We start from the raw sequence: 22,277 nt of genomic DNA on the forward strand, positions 1-22,277 counted from the left end.
ATCTGACAGAAGTCACATTCGGTAAATGCAATACTAACAATCATAACCTGCTTTTGATCACTGTACCTGCAGGAACTCATCAACTGGATCTATCTATCAAGTACATAACAGTTGGGCCATGTTCTGTGAAACTTTTAAATTACTACAGGATCAGATCAGATCTTGGCTGCAAGCAGGGCTGGAAAATGCTCTGGTGTCAGAGAACTAACGGAAGAATGAGATGTAAAAGAACATGCATCACAGCTAGAACAAGGTACAAGTTTCATCTTATTTAAACCGGCGATAAGTCCTCGCTTATAACTTAACCATGTGGCCCATGTTGTGATCACACCACCATTAGGTCACAGCACCGTGATGGGATCTAAACCCAGAGCCCTCTGTATTCCCATGATGCTTCCATCCCTAATACTTAAACCGTGTGAGCCATGTGTGACACCTAACATGTCCCCTAGCCTGGCTGCCATCGCTAATTTGATCCCATTTTTAACCTAAAGCTGTTGTATTTTTCATGCTCTGGTGGTATATTTGTTGGATGGTGTTGACTCAGTGCATGCTTCAACTAACACAAAGCTCATTTGAGACAATAATTTTGTTGCATGTTTAATTTGAATTTAGTTGTCTTGAAGAAGATGCTAATTAACTTAGGTGTTTTAACTACCATAGCTCAAATGCTGTCTTAATGAGGTTGCCCTCATAGCCCCTTCTACTCAAAGACATGTATACATGCTCTTGCTAAAAGTTTCAGTTTTTCACTAGCACCTAATCCTTTTCTGTTACTTTCCAGCGGGTGGCCACCCTTTTGCACGGTTAAGTTGGCAATATTTTATCTGCCTAGGGTATTATACCAAGTAACCTATACTCCTTCACTGCATGTGCCCCTAAGATTCCTGGCTTATTCTACCACAATTGCTCATTTTCTTTAACCCAAGACACTCCTCTGATGCCTATGATTGAGTTCACAGACAGTAATAAGAGTTTGCCGGCTCTTGTTTTTCTATTGCTCTCCTTTCGGTTTCTTCGGAAAGTTAGGCATGTGATGTGAACATGCTCTTTGAACTTTGGAAAATAGCGCAAAAGATGTAGAAACAGTAAATAGTACCTCCATATGAATACAGATGAACTGAAAAAGAAGTATTTTATGAATTTCAAGATGGTTTATGTACCACCGTCTTGCAGTTTTTTAGTTCTCATCCATGTGAATTACTACTAGGGAGACGCTTAGTGTCGTGAGGCTAGTGGCTACACTGCTAGACCTCCCCAAAGTTTAGTTTCCTGTCCATGTGCAAGAGCACAATTTCTTGTCGGATGATCACAGTAATACTCCGTAGTGGAATGATATCGCAGAAACACTTAAAATTTTGTAGTATGATATGCCACATGAAAATATTTTAACACGGATAGAAACATAGCCTCTAGGCAGTATGTGCGCAGTCATCAGTGGCAGGCTGCTACTGTAAGTCTCTGCAGATCTGAGACAAACGCAAGGGAAGAGGAATGCAGGTTAGATCTTGTAATATGGAATTTCCATAGGAAGTGTTAGCCAGATCATGTGTTTCAGAGAGGTCGGATTACCAAGATCACAGAGCATGTTCACCTGCAACACTGCTGCATGATTTTCCTCTGATTGTAACTGGCGCTTCTGAACCTTCTTCCATCGTCAAGAAGTAAATTACCTTTTTGGTTCTGTCAGTAAGATCATAGTACAAATACCAGCAGTTTCACTAAGGACGCATATGCACTGAGGAAAGGCTTTGCCAAACTGAAGAGACTGTTCAAGCCTGGATTGATTTTTCCACAGAATTTGACAGTTGGCACTGTCACTGTAAAACAAATTTGGATTGATTTTTTCCTCAGAAAAGCAGCTCTGAATCACTGCAGGTGTAGACCATCAGAAACATTTCGAAGGTAAGGACCAGACAGGAGCATGTCAAGTAGTAAACAAACACCAGCAGCAGGCGCTGTTAACTTCTGACCACCCTGCATCAGTGCAGTACAAAAAGAACAAACTTTCACAGGCGCTAGAACATGAACACCGTACTTAACAAAGGATAAAGGTTCAGATTACCGAGGGAATTACAACTAGCATTTCCCGGAACCCGAGGAGGAAGAGGTGTTCTTCGCTCACCCTCTCAACTGAGCCCAGCAGCGAGCAATTAACAATTCAGGATCACCCAATGGAGATAATGAGTACATCAACTGGGGATAAACATATCCCAATGATGCCATCAACTGGGCTCCATGCCATCTTCCTTCCATCTTCTTTCTTCCCCCACACTTCAATTGAAAATTGCTAATATTCCTTTCTGATCTGAAACTTCAAGTACCTAATTTTGCAACACCTAATCTAGGTACAAGACCTTGTTTGTTTTAGTAGCACTAGCTACTGTAGCTAACTTTGACCATTAATTAAAGGTATTAAATAAAGTCAGTTACCTGCGCTACTTCACGAGACTAATCTAATGAGGTATTTGACCGCATGATTAGAAAATGGTTACTATAGCATTATTATAGGCAATCATGGATTAATTATCGTTATTAGATTCGTCGCGGAAAGTTACACCCATCCATAAAAAAAATTTGCAAATAAATTTCATTTAGTACTTCATGCATGCAAGAGTCTCTCGTAGCGCAAGTTGCGCCAGTAAAAACCAAACAGATACCACTCACTCGCGCTGATTACTACTTACAAATGCGGAAAGCAATTGTACAAGTGACCATTCGTGCCATCATTGCCGTCGAAATGGCTTTAAGATTGTCCGGGAGCGAAACCGTCATCTCCAATTTGCAGGTTCCAATCGAGCACAAATCTCAAAGACGAATCTCAAAGAGGAAACCGTCATCTCCAGCGCGCTATGGCTAGAAGAAGAAGAGATCAAGAGAGAGCACAAGCCACTGTACCTAATCAAATCTGTTGTTTATTGAAAAGAATATCCTGAAAAAGGTGAGCTATTTGCTCATTTGGATCCAGGTCTCCAAAGCCTTTGTGCTATAAACAAATTCTGGGGTCTCCCCCTCTACAATCCCAAGGCAACGAGGAGAGGCCGGCGCCACCACTCCAGGTCCTCGCCAGGCCCCCGGGGCTCGCCACCCGCTCCACCAATGCCGCCACGCTTGCGCGCCACCCTCGCCCTCGCGCTCGTCGCGTGCCTCTCCCCGGCGCTGCTCGCGCCGTGCCACGGCGTCAACGAGCAGGGCCAGGCGCTGCTGCGATGGAAGGGGTCCATGAACGCGGCGCGCGGCGCGCTGGACTCGTGGCGCGCCGCCGACGCGACGCCGTGCCGGTGGTCCGGCGTGTCGTGCGACGCGCGTGGCGACGTCGTGGCGCTGAGCATCAAGTCGGTCGACCTCGGCGGGGCGCTGCCGGCGGCGGACCTGCGCCCGCTGGGGCCCTCGCTCAAGACGCTGGTGCTCTCCGGCACCAACCTCACCGGCGCGATCCCCAAGGAGCTCGGCGACCTCGCCGAGCTGACCACGCTTGACCTCAGCAAGAACCAGCTGTCGGGCGCCATCCCGCCCGAGCTGTGCCGGCTCGGGAAGCTCCAGACACTGGCGCTCAACACCAACTCGCTGCGTGGCGCCATCCCCACCGACATTGGCAACCTCACCAGCCTCACGTCCCTCACGCTCTACGACAACGAGCTGAGCGGCGTGATCCCGGCGAGCATCGGCAACCTCAAGAAGCTGCAGGTGCTTCGCGCCGGCGGGAACCAGGCGCTGAAGGGCCCGCTGCCGCCGGAGATCGGCGGGTGCACCGACCTCACCATGCTCGGCCTCGCCGAGACCGGCATGTCCGGGAGCCTCCCGGACACGATCGGCCAGCTCAAGAAGATCCAGACGATCGCCATCTACACCGCAATGCTCACCGGCTCGATCCCGGCGAGCATCGGCAACTGCACCGAGCTCACCAGCCTCTACCTGTACCAGAACTCCCTCTCCGGCCCCATCCCGCCGGAGCTCGGCCGGCTTCGCAAGCTGCAGACGGTGCTCCTGTGGCAGAACCAGCTCGTCGGCACGATCCCGCCGGAGATCGCCAACTGCAAGGAGCTCGTGCTCATCGACCTGTCGCTGAACTCGCTCACCGGGCCCATCCCGAGCAGCTTCGGCACGCTGCCGAACCTGCAGCAGCTGCAGCTCAGCACGAACAAGCTCACCGGCGTCATCCCGCCGGAGCTCTCCAACTGCACGTCGCTGACCGACGTCGAGGTGGACAACAACGAGCTGTCCGGCGAGATCGGCCTCGACTTCCCGCGGCTGCGCAACCTGACTCTGTTCTACGCGTGGCAGAACCGGCTGACCGGCCCCGTGCCGGCGAGCCTGTCCCAGTGCGAGGGCTTGCAGTCGCTGGACCTCTCGTACAACAACCTCACCGGCCCCGTCCCGAGGGAGCTGTTCGCGCTGCAGAACCTGACCAAGCTGCTGCTCCTCGACAACGACCTCTCCGGGTTCATCCCGCCGGAGATCGGCAACTGCACCAACCTCTACCGGCTCCGGCTCAACAACAACCGGCTGTCGGGGACGATCCCCGCGGAGATCGGCAGGTTGAAGAACCTCAATTTCCTCGACCTGGGCGGCAACCGCTTCGTCGGCCCGTTGCCGGCGGCGTTGTCCGGCTGCGACAACCTGGAATTCATGGACCTCCACTCGAACGCCCTGTCCGGCGCGCTGCCGGACGAGCTGCCCCGCAGTCTCCAGTTCGTCGACATCTCCGACAACAAGCTCTCCGGCCTGCTGGGCCCCGGCATTGGACAGTTGCCGGAGCTGACGAAGCTTAACCTGGGGAAGAACCGGATCTCCGGCGCCATACCGCCGGAGCTCGGTTCCTGCGAGAAGCTCCAGCTGCTGGACCTCGGCGACAACGCGCTCTCAGGTGGCATCCCGCTGGAGCTCGGGAAGCTTCCGTCGCTCGAGATTTCGCTTAACCTCAGCTGCAACCGCCTCTCCGGGGAGATCCCGTCGCAGTTCGGCGATCTCGACAAGCTCGGCAGCCTCGACATATCGTACAACCAGCTCTCCGGCAGCCTTGCGCCCCTCGCGAGGCTCGAGAACCTCGTCATGCTCAACATCTCCTACAACGCATTCTCCGGTGACCTCCCGGACACGCCCTTCTTCCAGAAGCTTCCGCTCAGCGACATCGCCGGCAACCACCTGCTTGTCGTGGGCGCCGGCGCCGACGAGGCCTCCCGGCACGCCGCCCTCTCGGCGCTGAAGCTGGCCATGACGATTCTGGCCGTGGTGAGCGCGCTCCTCCTCCTGGCGGCGACCTACGTGCTCGCCCGCTCGGGCCGCCGCGACGGCGCCATCCACGGCGCCGACGAGACGTGGGAGGTGACCCTGTACCAGAAGCTGGCCGACTTCTCCGTGGACGAGGTGGCGCGCGCGCTGACGTCGGCGAACGTGATCGGCACGGGCAGCTCGGGCGTGGTGTACCGCGTGGGGCTCCCCGGGGGCGACTCGCTGGCCGTGAAGAAGATGTGGTCGTCCGACGAGGCCGGCGCGTTCCGCAACGAGATCTCGGCGCTGGGCTCCATCCGCCACCGCAACATCGTGCGGCTGCTCGGGTGGGGCGCCAACCGCAGCACCAAGCTGCTGTTCTACGCGTACCTCCCCAACGGCAGCCTGAGCGGGTTCCTCCACCGCGGCGGCGTCAAGGGCGCCGCCGACTGGGGCGCGCGCTACGACATCGCGCTCGGCGTCGCGCACGCCGTGGCGTACCTCCACTACGACTGCCTGCCGGCCATCCTGCACGGCGACATCAAGGCCATGAACGTCCTGCTCGGCCCCCGGAACGAGCCCTACCTTGCCGACTTCGGCCTCGCCCGCGTCCTCTCCGGCGCCGTCGCCTCCGGCTCCGCCAAGCTCGACTCCTCCAAACCGACGCGCATCGCCGGCTCCTACGGCTACATCGCGCCAGGTAAAGAAAGATTCGTCCCGGTCGCGAGCTCGTGACAGCATCTATCATCTCTTCGAAAATTTTATTACAATTTTTTAAAAGTTTAAATTTTATTACATTTTCGCCTGACATTTTTCTTGTTCTTGATGATGAAACAGAGTACGCGTCGATGCAGAGGATCACGGAGAAGAGCGACGTGTACAGCTTCGGCGTGGTGGTGCTGGAGATCCTGACGGGGAGGCACCCGCTGGACCCGACGCTGCCGGGCGGCGCGCACCTGGTGCAGTGGGTGCGGGAGCACGTGCAGGCCAAGCGCTGCACGGCGGAGCTCCTGGACCCGCGGCTGCGCGGCAAGCCGGAGGCGCAGGTGCAGGAGATGCTGCAGGTGTTCTCGGTGGCCATGCTCTGCATCGCGCACCGCGCCGACGACCGGCCGGCGATGAAGGACGTCGTGGCGCTGCTCAAGGAGGTCAGGCGGCCCGCCGAGGGCGGGGAGGAGGGGAAGGAGCAGCCGGCGTGCAACTCCGCCGCCGCTGGCCGTGCAGGCGCAGCGGTCGCCGGTCCGGAGCCCGCTGCCGAAGGGCGGCGCGTCGAGCTGCTCGTTCGCCATGTCCGAGTACTCTAGCTGATGGATCATGCTTGGTGAAGGTGCTGGTAGATGGCAATTAGCAGGCACTGGAATTTTAGAGATGTAATAAGATAGTGTGATTAGTTCATCAGTAAGTAGTCAACTGTTGATTAATTCAGGTTATAACTTGTAATTCTGTACTCCAGATGTATTTGTACCTGTAAATTAAGTAATTAATGGAAATCAATTTTAGAAAAAAAAACAGAGCAAAGGAACCAGTAGAATCGAAATGAGAAGTATCCCCTTCAAACAGAAACAGTAAAATTGAACAAAAACATTTTTGGTTTGACGAAGAAAGCAAAAGAGAGGCCATGATCCGTGCATGGCCAAATTTTGCAGTGGAAAGCGTTAGAACCCACCCCCGCAACGCATGGGCTTCTTGTGTATGGGCCCAGTCCAAGGACATCCAGCCCAAATAGTGTCCTCAATCGGCCCAAGACCCATCTCAGGCAACCCTATGGCCACCCGATCACCCGCCGCCGCGCCCTCCTCCCCCAACGCAACGCTTCACTCCGGCCCGCTCGCCGCCGCCGCCGCCGCCGCTTCTCTCCAGCCTTCGCGCCGCTCATCCTAGCCGCGCTAGCGCCACCACCACCGCCGTTGGGTGGTGTAGTTTCATTACTTCCTGGCCATCATCTACTCCAACCCTAGGGGTGCCTCGCTTTCGGCTCAGTTGCTGGGTTCCTCCCAGGATGTCGCCGGCTGCCGGAGAGGTCGCTGGAGCCCGCGGAGAGGGCGGGAGCGTGGAGGCCCGGAGAGTCTTCATAGGCGCCGGCTGCAACCGTGTGGTGAACAACGTCTCGTGGGGAGCTTGCGGCCTAGTGGCCTTCGGCGCCCAGAACGCCGTCGCCCTCTTCTCGCCCCAGGTCTCATTGCCCTTCTACTTCCTGCAATTTTAGCTACTCTCTAAATATCTCACTTGTTTGTTTGGATTCATTCATCCAAACTCGTGTTCCTGTGAGCAGACAGGTGAGATCGTGACGACGCTTCCGGGGCACAAGGCACCGGTGAACTGCACGCTATGGCTTCCCACGAAGAAGGATGTGCTCCAAGGTGCGTCAGTTTCTGTACATTTTTTATGACTCGTCGGGTAAATGTTTCCGAACCTAAGAAGTTTGGAGCTTTCTGAAACGACTCTTGACTGCTTTTTTCCTTCATGGCTTGCAGTTCGTGGCAGGGAGACATACTATCTACTCTCAGGAAGTGCTGATGGCGCAATCCTGGCATGGAAGATTGGTTCTGGCAAAGGAGAGGTGAGTTTATTCTGTTTCCACCTTACCATAATTGCATAATTTGTTCTGTAACTTTATTGATGTCCTTCACCCCAGTAGTGTTGTACTAGGTCGGGTTGCAGTTGCAGTGTACTTGCTGAGAAATATTTGTTTGATTAACATGAAATTTGTTTGAATGCTTTCTTCTAATGTTAGTTTATGCCTTCTTTTGTAGTGGTCTCATGTGTTGCAGCTCCCAGGGATGCATAAGAAAGGGATCACCTGTCTTGCTGGAAGGATGGTGTCTGATACTATTGTAATTTTTGCTTCTACTTCGTCAGATGGTATTGTGGTTATCTGGGAAATGGTTATTGAGCCCACCCCTGGTGGTAAGATGGCTTTACTTCTGGATTGTGATGAGTACTGCTTGGAACATAATTTTAAGAATCTTACCACTTACCAGTTTAGCTAATCACACTCTATTGTTTTTCTATCTTATATGGTCTTGATGATTTTGAACTTCGGGTGACGTGTGTTGCTGTTGCACTTAAGTTATTTGCCTCCTCTTCTGCAGGCAGCTGCAAAGTGTCTTGCCTGCATACTTTGTCCGTCGGTTCAAAACCAATGGTTTCACTTTCATTAGCAGTGTTACCAGAACAGAGAAGCCATCTAATTTTGGCAATGGGTGGTCTAGATCACAAGATCCACATTTATTGTGGGGATAAGTCAGGCAAGGTTTGTAACTTTACATTTTTGTAATCTGCTTTTTTATGGTGGGTTGGGGGGGGGGGGGGGTTGCTTCGCTTTCTGTCCTAACTAGGAAGTTTTTCATGTGCAGTTCATTAAAGCTTGTGAACTTAAGGGCCATTCTGATTGGATCAGAAGTTTAGACTTTTCTTTACCCGTGACGATAAGCAGTGAAAAGCACAACCTTTTCCTTGTTAGCTCATCTCAGGACAGAACCATTCGGATATGGAAAATGGATTCAGAAGCCGTTTCATCAGGCTCCACGGCACAATTGAGGAAGGCAAATATTGAAATGACCTCCTATATTGAGGGACCACTTTTTGTAGCTGGTAATACAAGCTATCAAGTATCACTGGAATCTCTTCTTGTTGGCCATGAAGATTGGGTATATTCCGTAGAGTGGCAACCGCCTACAGTGTTACCTGGGAATGAAGCTCATCAGGCGATGAGTATACTATCAGCATCCATGGACAAGATGATGATGATATGGAAGCCTGAGAAAAATACTGGCCTTTGGATTAATTCAGTGACAGTTGGTGAGTTGAGTCATTCAGCACTTGGATTTTATGGTGGACACTGGCAGCCTGATGGTAAATCAATTCTTGCACATGGCTATGGTGGTTCCTTTCATATGTGGAGAGATGTTGGACTGGATTCTGAAAATTGGCAGCCTCAGATTGTCCCATCTGGTCATTTTGCACCTGTGTCTGACTTAACATGGGCAAGATCTGGTCAATATTTGTTATCCGTTAGTCATGACCAGGCAAGTTGTTGTGCTTATTATCAATTTTAGCCTGTACTTATATAAGCTATATATTTGGTTGGTTGTTACGTTTTCTCTTCTACATGTTAATGTTCTTTTGTATCGATGCTGCATATGCAGACAACACGCATATTTGCTCCTTGGAGAAATCAAGTTAACCCTGGAGACATGATCTATTGGCGCGAAATCGCACGTCCGCAAATTCATGGCCACGATATTAACTGTGTAGCATTCATTCAGGGTAGTGGGAACCACCGGTTTGTTAGCGGTGCTGATGAAAAGGTCTCTAGAGTCTTTGAAGCTCCCTTATCATTTTTGAAGACCCTACAACAAGCAACTTTGTTGAAACCTGACATCTCTGACGATTTTGACAATGTGCAAGTCCTTGGAGCAAATATGTCTGCTCTTGGGCTGTCACAGAAACCCATATATACACATGGTAAGCATTGCTCATACATCCTGTGGGTATATGTCATTGAGCAATAATGCCTCCTTTTGTTTGTCTTTGAGAAACAGCATAATTCAGTTTTCTTTTATTTGGTGCTGTTTTTTTCATGGTGGTAATATTCAGGAGTCAAGGAATCCCCAAGCAGTAATTCTAGTGATGGTCCAGAGTCTATGGAGACAATTCCTGATGCAGTTCCTACTGTATTTACCGAACCCCCTGTGGAGGACCAACTTGCATGGAATACTCTATGGCCTGAATCGCACAAACTATATGGTCATGGAAACGAGCTCTTCTCGATATGCTGTGATTATGAAGGGAAGCTTGTTGCATCATCTTGCAAGGTATTGGTGCTACTTCTTGTGCCGATTCATCTGAAATTAGTGGATAAAACAACAAAAACAAAGCCTTGCAGTCCCAAGCAAGTTGGATAGGCAGAAATGAAACCCAACATGAGCCACCAATAAAAGGAAAAACCTGCATAAAAATATAGAAAGACAACAATTATGTAATATTACTACTATGCCATGGAAATTCATGGATCCTGTTGGGACAATGTTTTTGGTCTTTCCACACACCAGTCACACAACCATTGATCCTGTATAATACTTGATCTTTCTATTCAACAATTCATAACACTTTTCTCAAGCTAACTGATGTAATGTGAATTCACAAGCAAATTTTTTTTATCTTATATAAACAGGGGGGTGTGTTGAAATTCCACTTTTTTGGTTCTTATTTATTTCTGGTGATTCTTGGCATGTTCAGTCGTCCACTATGTGAAAACAGTTCTTCATGTGGCAATACTAAATTTTTCACTATGTCAATATTTATGTCAATATTTGACACTGGCATAATGACATTACACATTAGTTAATGCATATTATGCTTAATTATTTACGATTTGATTTTACTGTGTGCATGGAAATATGATGGAACTTAACTATCATTCAGGCTCAATCAGCGCCAGTTGCTGAGATCTGGCTCTGGGAAGTTGGAACATGGAAAGCTGTTGGCCACTTGCAATCCCACAATCTTACAGTGACACAAATGGAGTTCTCTCGTGATAATGCTTTTCTCTTGAGTGTCTCGAGGGATCGCCATTTGTCAATCTTTTCAATCAGGAAAACAAGTAAGTAAATTTTCTTAGAATCATGTATTTCCATTGAAGTTATTGCTATATATTTGTCTCTTACAGTCACACTTTTTTTTCCTGGGATATGATTCCACTTATGTAATTCTAGAGGAAGGAGTGGAACACCGTCTTGTTGCAAAGCATGAAGCACACAAAAGAATTATATGGGCATGCTCATGGAACCCCTTTGGTTATCAATTTGCAACTGGATCAAGGGACAAGACTGTCAAGATATGGTGTGTTCAAGATGCATCTTCTGTGAAACTGCTTGCAACATTGCCTCAGTTCTGTGACAGTGTCACCGCACTGGCATGGATGGGCCGTGACCGTGCTTCCAATGCCGGTATTCTTGCTGTTGGCATGGACAATGGATTAATCGAGCTCTGGAGTGTTTCAGGTGGAAGAGCTTCTGCAGGCAGCAGTACTCCAGACTCATCTCCGCTCAGTGCAGCATGTATGCTCCAATTTGACCCTCTGTTGTGTCACGTGTCAACCGTGCACCGTTTACGTTGGCGGCAACCCGACTCATCTGATGAGAAATCGGCACTTGAGCTGGCTTCCTGTGGAGCTGATCACTGTGTGAGGGTGTTTGATGTCCATTGCAGGACATAGACCAATGCATCCATATTTAGTAGGTCAAGCTGTTACATGCCTGGCAGCTTTTTGTTAATGTCTGCCAAGATGTGTTGTAAAACTAGTTTCGTCATGAAACATTTGATGTCCATATGTAACACTAGTTTAGTGGTAAAAGATGCAGTGTTGCATATCTCTCATAATGACTCATATGATCTATTAAGGAACATGTCGAGTTATTAGTGGTGACACATTGCTGAAACACATGTGCGAGCAGAGTTTTGTGATTCTTGTATCTTCTACACCTGCAATAATACTTTGATAAAACCCACTAAATTGCTTCAAAGGAAGCAATGAGTTACACACTTGTTGAACTCTATGTTCAGCTTTCTTACAGTTTTCTACTGTGCTTCAGGTAGCCTTCAGGCTCCAGCGGCAACTGAGCCAGCAAGAGCTCAACCCAGAGATGAACCAACATCAAATTCACATCAATCATGAGTACGTTTTACTTTAGCCTGCCCAATTTCAGTATACAAAAGAAAAAGATCTATGGTTTGATACAACAATAGAACTGGATGGGGAATTTCAGAAGTCAGTCACTTTGTTCTGCATCTCCTGGCAACAAGAACTCCACAAGGAGGAGCTGTGAGCTCCACCTCACAGACTGTGTTCATCCAGTATGAGTAGTGGCTAAACCAAAATCTGGCCTCCACCTTGAAGGAGCCTCTGATGGTGTACACGACCCTGTTGCTCCTCACCTGGTTCACAAGCTCCATGGCCACCTCCGGCGGCAGCAGCACACGGCTTGACACCATGTGCAAGTTCAGGACCTGAAACTGGCCCCGACGCTGCGCAAACGGCGGCAGCACCTGCACGGCCATGGGCCTGTCCCGGAAGAAGAGCTCCACGGTGGCGGACCGGAACACAACGTCGATCTTCTGGTTGGGGTTGGAGAAGTTGGCCACGAGCGTCATATCGCCGTTGAAGTAGGCTGGTGAGTCGACGTAGACACTGTTGAGGCTGGCGTTGGCCGTGTCGAAGGACGGTGCCCTTGGCTTGACCGCCAGGAAGATGATCAAGATGACCATGCCAGCCACGATCAGGATGATGCTGAAGGCAAAGCAGACGATGGCCGCGAACCACATCGCCGGCGAGGTCCGGTCACGCGGCTGCAGGATAATCTTGGAAGGAGCCGCTGGTAGCCGCTGTGGCAGCACCTCTTGCTGCCGGGTCGTCTTGGACGGAGGCTCTGGCGGTGGTGGCAGCCCCGGCTGTAACTGCCTCATGTTGACCAGCCTGGACAGGATGGTTCTTGGTGATTAGAGGTGGTAAGGAGTGCCCATTTCTGCAGCACCACTACCACCAAGTTGAACAAGGAAGACGAGGAGCTCAGGGTGCAGAGGCGTAACGGGGATTGGGGAAAGCAAGCTAGAGGGCAAGAAGAAGAACAACAACAACGAGAGTAAGGGAATGGAGTGATGGAGTTAAAAGGAGGCTGGGCTGGGGTAATGGTGGTGTCCCCAAAATAAAGAAGGGAGAAAAGAGAAGCTTTTGAAAATCGGGCGTGGGGCCACTGTCTTGTGTTTCTGCATTGAAAAATGAGAGCTGCTTTAAGCAAAGGTGTGGAGTGGGGCAGCTCTGCCGGTTGCCGGCAATCGATTGGTGTCTGCTTTATCTCACAAAAGCATAATTCTTGCACTGGGAAAGATAAAGCTTGGGTTATTCTTCGCATTACCAAATAATCTGATGCTCGATGTCTATGTTTCTGGCAATCTGGCTTGGCTTGTTCAGACAGCAACTTGGCAGTGCTCTTCCCACTAATATATACTCAGTGAAGCAGTGAATCATTCATCAGGAACACCTGCTCAATGCTTTTCTTATGCAGTTTTTAACATTGACCAAGGTGAGATGAAGTGGTAGCATGTGTCTCAATCACTTAGGTTCATGCAATCTTCTTGTTAATGGAGTCTAAGTCAAAAACAAAGTTTTAAGACTGAAAAGCAGCCAATAAATCAGGAGTTTCAGATGAGAAGTATGCTCTGGGAGGAGAGCACAGGAAGAGATCAACTAGAACAAGTTGCTTAGCCTCGCCGCCAAAGGGCGAAAAAGGCGGTCCCGGACCCGTCTCGTTTCGAAATAAAGCCAGGTATGGGGTTAATTCATGACTAAGGAACCTATATGTGCTGACAGAGAAACCGGCTGTGCTTGATAACGAGATCTCCCACAGGAAGGAACATTCCTGATGAGTCCATGGCTTTGGTGTAGTGCACCCTGCTTTGTCACCAGCGGCGTCAAAAGCTGACGCCGCACTGCACAGCTTTACATGGATGATGGATCTTCCTTGGATGGGGGGAGCGGAGCACCATGCCATGTCGTCTTCGTCCTTCTTCAGGTGTGTAACGCCCCTCAATTAGCAATCAATTAGGAGTGCTAAACACAATTTGAAAATTCAAATGGAGTCAAAAATATCAAGCCCACGTGTAGCTTGCTCCCTCTCTCCCGTGTGTGGTCACCATGGCCAATTTGGCCACGGCGCCGCTCGCGCACGCCACAACGACGCATCGCACGAAGCTTCTCCCCTGCTCACGCGAGAGCCGAGCCCCAGCCCTTTTCCCCTGCTGCCCAGAGCGCGCCTCGTCGCCCGTCATGGCTGCCACCGGCCTTGCACGCCGCGCTCCCACCTCCGGCCTTCCTCCACCCAAGCCGGCCACCGAAATAGCTTCTCCACCTCCCACTGATTCTCCACGGCCCAACCCCGCTTGCCCAGCCACGCCGGAACGCCGCCGCAGCGGCACAGTACCACTGCCACCCGCCGCCCGCCGTGGAACCGCCACCACGGACCACCTCCTCGCGCTCCAAGGCCACCTACAGGTCCGCGCCGATCTCCTCTCGCTCCTCCACCCTTCCCTCGCCGCCGGCTAGCCCTCCCATGGCCGGAATCACCGTTTCCCTTTCACCCCTCCCCTGTTTTTCGCGACCAGGGACTCCAGACAGCAATAGAAAGAATCCCAGGGTGTTTTCTGCGAAGTCCATGACTCAGATGAATAGTGCTTTAAGGACTCCTTTGTAATTTCTAGCTGTAAACTTTGAAATTCAATATCAATTCGTAGAAAATTCGTAAAATAGAAAATCTTGTTGTTTTGGAATCCTCTTGAAGAGATCTATGCAGTAGAACCATAATAGGGTAGGTGTTAGTTGCAAGTTTTTGCTGTAGAATTTGATTTGTGTTACTAGTGCATAAATATTGGTTGATTTTATCTTTTTCTTAACTACTGTTTGAAGCTAGGTCTTGCAATGAAACTTTTATGGTAGTTTGTTCTTATAACACTAGTATTGCTATAAAAATTTCATGATTAGTTCTCTGGTGTAGCTATTTATTTGATTTAATCCTTGTTTAGTAGACTTTATTTATGGTAAATAGTTTCTGTTCGTAATAAATCATGAAAATATTTCTGCATGTTCTTTTTGAGTAGCTTAGCTTGTCCATGAAGTTTGAGCACCAATTCATGAATAGAACAGAAGTTAAAAATGAATCTTGTTATATTGATGTCCGTTTTGTTTATTTTCTCAGAATTAATTCTGTGTAGATAAAATCATGAAAAATTCACAGTAGCTAATTCATCCCTGTGTCGACCTCCTGTTAAAATTTCAGGTTCTGTTTTGCTCTGGTCTGACCTGTATAATTCAATCTTGCTCTAGGAGTTGTCTGAATGAATGAATTGTTCGGATTAAATGGATGCATGAAATGACGTGATTTTTATAGAGTATATTTCTCCTTGTACCTTCTGTTTAGAATATTTTTTTTTTCTGAAATTGTTGTTGTTTATATACTGAGTTATTTAATTATTAGCAAGCTATGACCTGCATGTTATAGGAATCAACTATTGCTTGTTCGTGCAGTTAGTGAACTTCTTTTGTGCCGTTGATCATGATGCCATGGGTAGTTAGAAATGTAGTTAACTACTCTATAAACGATTGCCCATGTGATATGATTGTTTGCTACTTATTAGACTACAACTTTATCGTGAAGGAAAAATAATAGCATCTATATTGTTGAGCAACTCAGAACTGTGCATTCATACATATGCATTGCTGCATTTCATTTAGGTACGATAGATGAACCACGTGAGGGATGTGACATTGAAGCCGAGCCAGAAGACGGTGAATGGTGGACACCTCTAGAAGATGGGTGGATGGATCCCAATATGCATGACCGAAGGCAGATGCTCGCCAAGCGAGTATCATCTAATTAACACTAACCTAGTGTTACCCTCAGCCAAGCCCCGGTGCATGTCCTATTATTTTAAATTATGCTTCACTATATATATGTTTTATCTATTACTTGTGCATTACGTATTAGGAATTGATTGGAACCCTCGCTGCATGATCCTTAGGTTCCCCGAATTTTTACTAGTATGTCTAGGTCGATAGTGGTGCCAGGCTAAAAGAGTCCGGTAGAAGTCGGGTGACTTCGTGTCACTCGCGAGACATAGGAAACTTTAGAAGCCGAGTAATTGCCGGTTACTCGCGAGATACATTATTATCTTTATACTTCAGTATTTGTGAAATGGATTGTATTGGATATGGAGATGTGAGACCGGGCGGGAATGATGGATAGGTATGGCAGCAGGACAGGGTTTCTGTGTGTCTTAGTCCCGTCCGTGTCGATTAAGGACCGGTCGTTGTGGCAGTGCTGATCGGGGATTGAATTGTACTAACCGCATGCCGGAAGTAGGAGGTAGTCGAAACCGGTAAGCCGAGTACTGCCTTGCTTCGAAAGTACAGGAACCCGCACCCAACTCCTGGGGCGAGTCGAGTAGTCGCGGAGAATTGGGTTGCATATGTTTACTTTTGGTGGTCTCACGTTGAGCTCGGCTGACCATATGTCGTTGGGCTGGTTCCTGTAGTTCGAGGCGGGGAGGGGAATGGTTGGCATGTATAGTCCGACGGGGCCAATACGTGCCGTGTTGGTTAGGTCCACCTTGCAAGGTTAAATCGGATCGATTCGCCGTGTCTCGCGGTTATGAGTGCCTTGGTCTCTTTGTCACACCGTAGCGAATGAGCTAGAGTTTTAGAGATATAAAAATGAATATAAATTCTTAATCTTATTTGGATGCTCCACCTGTGTGTGTAGACAGGCAAACTTTAGTGTGAGTCTAGCTATATAAAATATGTGGCTAAAATGTTGAAAGTAAGGATACACTTCTAGTGCTATTTCCGCAAAAACAAACCACCAGCCAAATGCCTAGCATGTCTAGATATGTGGGCTAAGTTATACCCACTGGTCGGGTAAGTCTTGCTGAGTATTAGTATACTCAGGGTTTGTTGTTTACCCTATTTCAGGTATAGAAGCTAACCAGGATTCGCATCAGTGGGCTCGATGTGACGTCCTCACACGTGTTCATAGTTATCGTCTTGTTTTATTGGTTCTCAATCGAATTTCTTTCTCTCAGGTTATATTCTCTTCCGCTACTGTCATTTATTTTATGTAAATTCCAAATTTAAAGCTGTTTTGTAAATATTTATGTTATTATCTATTTTTGTGAAATTATATTATGCTGGTACCGTCTGTGCTCGCCGTTGCGCGAGACTTCTGGTGTGTTTCGATCGGCCTGTGGGTTAGAAACAGGCTATCAGGTTACACTTAATTAAGTTAATGCGCCTGATGTGTTTAGATAATAGCCATTACGCTTAATTAAGCCGTTTAACTTGGCGGTTCTGTCACAAGGTGCCATCCAGAAATCCAGATTCGTGCGTTGGTAAGAAAGGATCGAATCGTCTGGTCATCGTCTGTATCATTGTAGATCAACTGCTGCGAATGATTCGAGTTCCGGTTTCGTCAAGCTTTATGAACAGAGATCGTATGATTTTGCTCTAGAGATTACAAGTTTGTGCGAGCGTCTGCGTCACCTCAGTTTTCCTTTTGTGATCGAGCACAGGCGCGGCACTAGCTCCGGAAATTATTCACTGGTTATTCTGACGTGTATGTGCTACGCTGTAATTACAGTGGGTGAACTCGTCAGGTCAGGCGACGTTCGCGGGCGCCACGGTGCTGTCGTAGGCCATCGCCGGCGTCGTCGCTGGGCACGTAGGAGCAGCTCGCCGACGTTTCCACCGGCTCCTGCGCCGCCGCCATGCTGCTGTCCTGGAGCGGCAGGAACTCGTCGTCCGGGCCCAGGCAGTGCTGCAGCGGCAACAACAGGCACGTCAGGGTCACATTATGCATCGGTGGCCGTGGACTAGCGACATGATGCGTCGGTGGCTCACCGGCATGAGGGGGAAGGGCGTGGAGAGCAGCTCGGTGCAGGTGTAGGCCTGCAGCCACGCTTCGGCCTCCGCCTCGGCGTCGGCTGCCTCGCCGCCGCCGCCGGCGCACGGGTCGCCGTGCAGCCTGGTCACCTGGGAGGTCGCGTCGTACACGTCCTGGTCCCTGGCACGAGAGGAAGAAAGACTTTTCCGGTGATATGATCGGCGCTGATGCGGCAGGTGAGACACGCCAGACGCCACGTACCTGAGGTACATCAACGGGTCGGCCGCGCCGAACATCTGGTGGCCAGGGTCGTCTGACCCCACGCCGGCGGCGGCCCACAGCGCGGCGTCGCCGGCGAACGTGCCCATGCCCTCGGCTTGGTCCGTGTGCATCTGCGCTCCATCTGTCCCCTGCACGATGCATTCTTTTCATGCAAAAGTTTGCAGGCAGGCTCCTATACTCTCTCATCTTTGAAGAACAAAATTTGAAAAACAAAAACAAAGATAAATAGCCGACGATCACCTCCATCCCAGATGCTGCCGGATCGAACGGGGTCATGTGAACGCCCAGCAAGTAGTTCTGCAGATACGCCGGGGGGCAAAGTCAGCACACTGCTGTATCAGTATCAATCAGATTGCAGCAAGTTCAGATCCTCGATGACCTTCTCGCAGCAGTCGATCTCGCTCGTGGATCCGAACGCGGCAGGGTCGGGCTCGAACAGCCTGCAAAAAAAAAAAAGGTTTCTGAATGAAAACGCCATTTCAGGACGGCGAATTCAGTTCTGAAAAGTGAAAACCTCTGGTGACTCGTCGCCGACCTCAGGCGCTCCTCGTAGATGTGCAGCTGCTGCTGCGAAGAATAAATTTCCCGCTGGATCTCCTGCCGGATGCAAATGCATTGGACTAGTCTATGAGAAAGAAATCGTTGGAATGCACCGAGTGGTCTGAAGATGTCAGGCCTGGACAGTTCGACTGCAGTAGACCTCTGAAATCTGAACTCACCTCGACTCTCTCGTTCAGTGCCCCGGGGCTGCAAATTCAGAAGAAGAAGAAGAAGAGAAGGCGATTCAGATGAGACATGAGAGCGAGCTTTTACGAGCAAGAACTGGACGTGTGGGGATTGTTTGCAGTTGTACTTGGCTAGCTGCGTGGCCATGTCGCCCCTCGCGCTTGAGCCGCTGGAGCACGCTGACGAGGTACTGCACTGAATTCGGCTGTGATCACCAGTTCCTTTTTCCACTGGAATCGGATGATTGGAGGGGTGCATTGCCTTACCTCTGGGTTCTGGACGGCGCTGCGACTGCAACAATGGATGGGCGGCGCAAAGAAAGGAGAAAATATGAGGCGGCGGCCGGCCGGCATTGCGATGGCACACGAATGCGTGAGGAATTCAGTCGGATAGGACTCAAGACTCACCCTCCCCTGTCGTGCTCCGGGAGGTTCATGTAGCGGAGGATGACGTCCTCGACCCCGCTGCGGCCGGAGAAGTGGCTGAGGCGGCCCGAGGGCGAGAACATGAGGAGCGCGACGTCGATGTCGCAGAGGACGGAGAGCTCGTAGGCCTTCTTGACGAGCCCGTTGCGGCGCTTGGAGAAAGTCACCTGCCGGTTGGTGGTGTTCTCGATCCGCCGGATGGGCAGCTTCACGCGCCCCATCGCCGCCCGCCGCGCTAGCTCCGCCGGGGTTAGGACCGGAAGCTCCCTCCCGCGCCGCTCGGGGGAACCGAGGGTTAAGGGGGCAGGAGGTTAATGGCGAGCGAGAGAGCGACGCGGCACGCGCGGCGCAGGTCCCTGGTCACGAGGAAGGGGAGGAGGGATCGGATGCGGGCGGGCGCGCTCGTCGGGTGCGGGAATGGCGCGCGGAGCCCGGCAACGGCGAGGCGTGCGGTGGCGCCGATCGCGCGCGCTTTTCACCCCGCCGCTGACCTCCTGGCTGCTATAAAAACCAAGGCAAGCGATGCCAACTCGCCATTGCCCATTGCCAAGCGCGCCTCCCCCTTCTCTTTTTTTTTTTCAAGAACAGAGCAGCAGCAGAGACCGAAGAAGCTCTCTTGGTTGGCTGCGTATGACTGTATGAGGTACGGGGTGGCAACTGTACACGTGGTTTTTTTATTTTTATTGTCGTCCTCGTTTAGCAGTTGGGCCTTGGATTTCGCCCTTCGAATTTTTTTTTTTGGTAAGAGATGATGAATGATGTCGCTGTTAACTGCAGGGCGAAATGCGTTAAATTATTTCGATTTCGGGGCGCGAGAGGGTGGATCGGCCCGTGGGCCGTGGGCGTGGCAGCGCCGTGGCTGGATGAACGCGGCGACGGGCTGGATTGAAAGCACGGTGCAGCCTGCCGCCGGCCTGGCTAGCCCATGGACTGGAGGTGGGCCTGCTCGGCTCCAGATCCGGCCCAGTTCCGCACGCACGATGGGCCAACAGTTAGACATGCCGTACTACCACCCGATGCGTGCCGGCTCGGGTGGCGGCGTTCCCGGGGTCCGGAGCCGGCACCCTTCACTCACAGGTCACAGCAGCGAGCTCTTGGCCGCGTCCGGCCAGCCATCCGCCCATCCCCAGCACCCTCTACCTCTAGCCCTCTAGCGACCAGGAACGATGCCGCAGGATGGCCGAGGCCCTATCCCGCTGCTCGCCGACGCCGCGTGCCCCTCAGCCTTTTGCTTCCCATCGTGCTCTCTGCCAGGCTCCCTGAATGCCATCCGGGAAGCGACGCCGTCGTGGCCCGCGTGCCTCACGGTTGGCATTGAGGGAGTCATGCAGGTTCCACTACTGGCCTCTTCGGTGTGAGAACCGCCCAATTTGATACTATTTTAAACGAACCGCTGGTCATTATCACCCAGATGAGAGTTAACACGTGCTTGCCGTAGAGCGTGCCACGTGTTATCCCACATCTAGAGACACGAATAACCGACACGTCATTCATTCAAAATAATACCAAATCCGATAGTCCCGGTATGTGCTCCAACGTACGCCCAGAATCAGCATATGCACATACCGTATACAATCGAATACATAGCCAACAATCCACAAAGAGCAGCTATATAAAACCAGAGTCCGAGACTTAATATTACAAGTTTAATATAGGTGGGTTTCAAGCTTCACTTTACAAGCCTTGAGCTCACGCGAGTCATATTAAACAGAGATTTAGAGCTTATTGAAAATACATGCTCTCCCGAAGCTCAGCTACGATAAAACTTACTTAAGATGATGATGCCTTGCTCAAGGACATCACCACCGCAGCAACAGCCTACTCTTCCCCCGCATTAGGATCAGCGGGGTAGAAATGGCCGAACACCACTTCCGGCTCACCTGCAACTAGGTTTAGAAAGCACCCTGAGTACAAAAGGTACTCCGCAAGACTTACGCGATTAAATAAACAAGGATCATGCAAGGCTCAAGTAAAAGCTTTAAGGTTAAGTAATTATTGCATAAGCATTAGCTCTCTACACTATCACCTAGCAGAATTAATTAATCTTGCCCAAACCCAAACAATTTTAATTGATTAAGAGAGTAATACAACTATAACTGTTCATAGCTGTAACACGAACCATTCTCAGCATCAACGATAATCTATGAGGAGTTCATGGGTTAAAGAGCTTGCTCATAACCGAGAGCGCGGCAGTTCGAATTGGTTATAACCTTGCAAGGGTGTACTACTTTACCCACACGACGCAAGGACCATGCGACTCACCCAACCCGCTAAAGTTGGATAAGAGGGTACTCGCGTCAACCGTTCCCAACATGGCTCGACCGTTGAGGGTACGCCCAGCTTGCGCGTGGAGACTTAGTTCCACCGAGGACATCTCTAAATTTTCCTACACATAGTTCCACTCGGGGACCTGCTAAGCCTCCCTGCATAGCCCGTTGGCCACGCATCTGGGACCGGGCCCCAATGACCAAGTCAAAGAAGGTATTTGGCTTATCCGTTCCATTATATTGGATATGTGGTAGCACGGAAAGGTGCTCAAAACCGACGTCGTCCACTCGGTCCTTAATCGATCCAAACGGACTATGCCCATGTGACTTCATTCTCTAGGCCCTAACATTCCGCTCGAATCTCGATACTACCAACTTATACTAGCCCCGGCTCAAGTGCGATCAAGGATAAACAGGTAAGTGTGATACTCCAATCCATTCCTTTCTAGCAAGCACGATAAGTATTCTAAGCAGGACTAAGCATCTAATCAAATTAAGTAGTTCATTGACTAACAAGTGACAACGGTATGGATAACAATTCAAGGAATGGTAATGCAGGAAATCAGGTACAAGAATGCAATACAATTATAACATATCACCCAACATTACCCGATGAGATAGCTAAACTAAATCAGATTAAATAGGTGCAAGGAATATGCTTAGCTGCTTGCCTGGGTTAACTTCCGACTCGACCACGAACGGGACTCCGGGTTCGGGCTCGACGGGCTCGGCGGGTTCCACGGGTTCGTTCTCCGACGGCTTGGTCACTAAATTGCATGAATGCGATGCAAGAATTAAGAAATGATCTTAACAACATGCATAAATCATGGAAATAAATGAGCATGCAGAAGACAATGCAAAGAACTCATGAAAATTGGTTTTGCAGGAAAAGCATTTTCCTATAAATAACCATAAATATTTTAGCTTTCAGCCAC

At 50.1% G+C, this 22,277-nt stretch overlaps 3 protein-coding genes and 2 pseudogenes across 6 annotated transcripts; 3 read left to right on the forward strand and 2 right to left on the reverse strand.

The window, feature by feature from the left end:
- The first annotated feature begins 2,994 nt into the window (after positions 1-2,994).
- On the forward strand, positions 2,995-6,703 carry LOC120677376 (LRR receptor-like serine/threonine-protein kinase RGI3). The gene is made up of 2 exons (XM_039958529.1): positions 2,995-5,911; positions 6,049-6,703. The coding sequence occupies exons 1-2, from the start codon at positions 3,100-3,102 to the stop codon at positions 6,513-6,515; spliced, it is 3,279 nt and encodes a 1,092-aa protein (XP_039814463.1). The 5' UTR covers positions 2,995-3,099; the 3' UTR covers positions 6,516-6,703.
- Positions 6,704-7,008: 305 nt separating this feature from the next.
- LOC120677379 (elongator complex protein 2-like) lies at positions 7,009-11,753 on the forward strand. Its single transcript, XM_039958532.1, has 10 exons — positions 7,009-7,384; positions 7,484-7,571; positions 7,686-7,771; positions 7,965-8,118; positions 8,304-8,464; positions 8,568-9,239; positions 9,360-9,678; positions 9,811-10,028; positions 10,639-10,816; positions 10,929-11,753. The coding sequence occupies exons 1-10, from the start codon at positions 7,211-7,213 to the stop codon at positions 11,429-11,431; spliced, it is 2,553 nt and encodes an 850-aa protein (XP_039814466.1). The 5' UTR covers positions 7,009-7,210; the 3' UTR covers positions 11,432-11,753.
- Positions 11,704-13,419, reverse strand: LOC120677380 (annotated as a pseudogene). The gene has a single exon (XR_005676298.1). The product of XR_005676298.1 is annotated as an uncharacterized LOC120677380 (transcript).
- A 373-nt stretch (positions 13,420-13,792) lies between these two features.
- Positions 13,793-16,956, forward strand: LOC120677381 (lysine-rich arabinogalactan protein 17-like). Of its 3 annotated transcripts, XR_005676299.1 has the most exons (3): positions 13,798-14,263; positions 15,500-15,678; positions 16,736-16,956. XR_005676299.1 is itself a non-coding variant. In XM_039958533.1 (2 exons), exons 1-2 carry the CDS (start codon positions 13,907-13,909, stop codon positions 16,739-16,741), a joined length of 363 nt encoding a protein of 120 aa, XP_039814467.1. In that variant the 5' UTR covers positions 13,793-13,906; the 3' UTR covers positions 16,742-16,956. The 3 variants fall into 3 exon arrangements, 1 of the variants encoding a protein (XP_039814467.1); XR_005676300.1 differs by lacking the exons at positions 15,500-15,678; positions 16,736-16,956 and adding an exon at positions 14,374-14,555 and having other exon boundaries at positions 13,793-14,263; XM_039958533.1 differs by lacking the exon at positions 15,500-15,678 and having other exon boundaries at positions 13,793-14,263.
- Positions 16,957-17,204: 248 nt separating this feature from the next.
- LOC120677382 lies at positions 17,205-19,688 on the reverse strand (annotated as a pseudogene).
- Between the last annotated feature and the right edge of the window lie 2,589 nt (positions 19,689-22,277).

This window comes from Panicum virgatum, chromosome 6N (genome assembly GCF_016808335.1).
Source record: "Panicum virgatum strain AP13 chromosome 6N, P.virgatum_v5, whole genome shotgun sequence".
Taxonomy (NCBI): Eukaryota; Viridiplantae; Streptophyta; class Magnoliopsida; order Poales; family Poaceae; genus Panicum; species Panicum virgatum.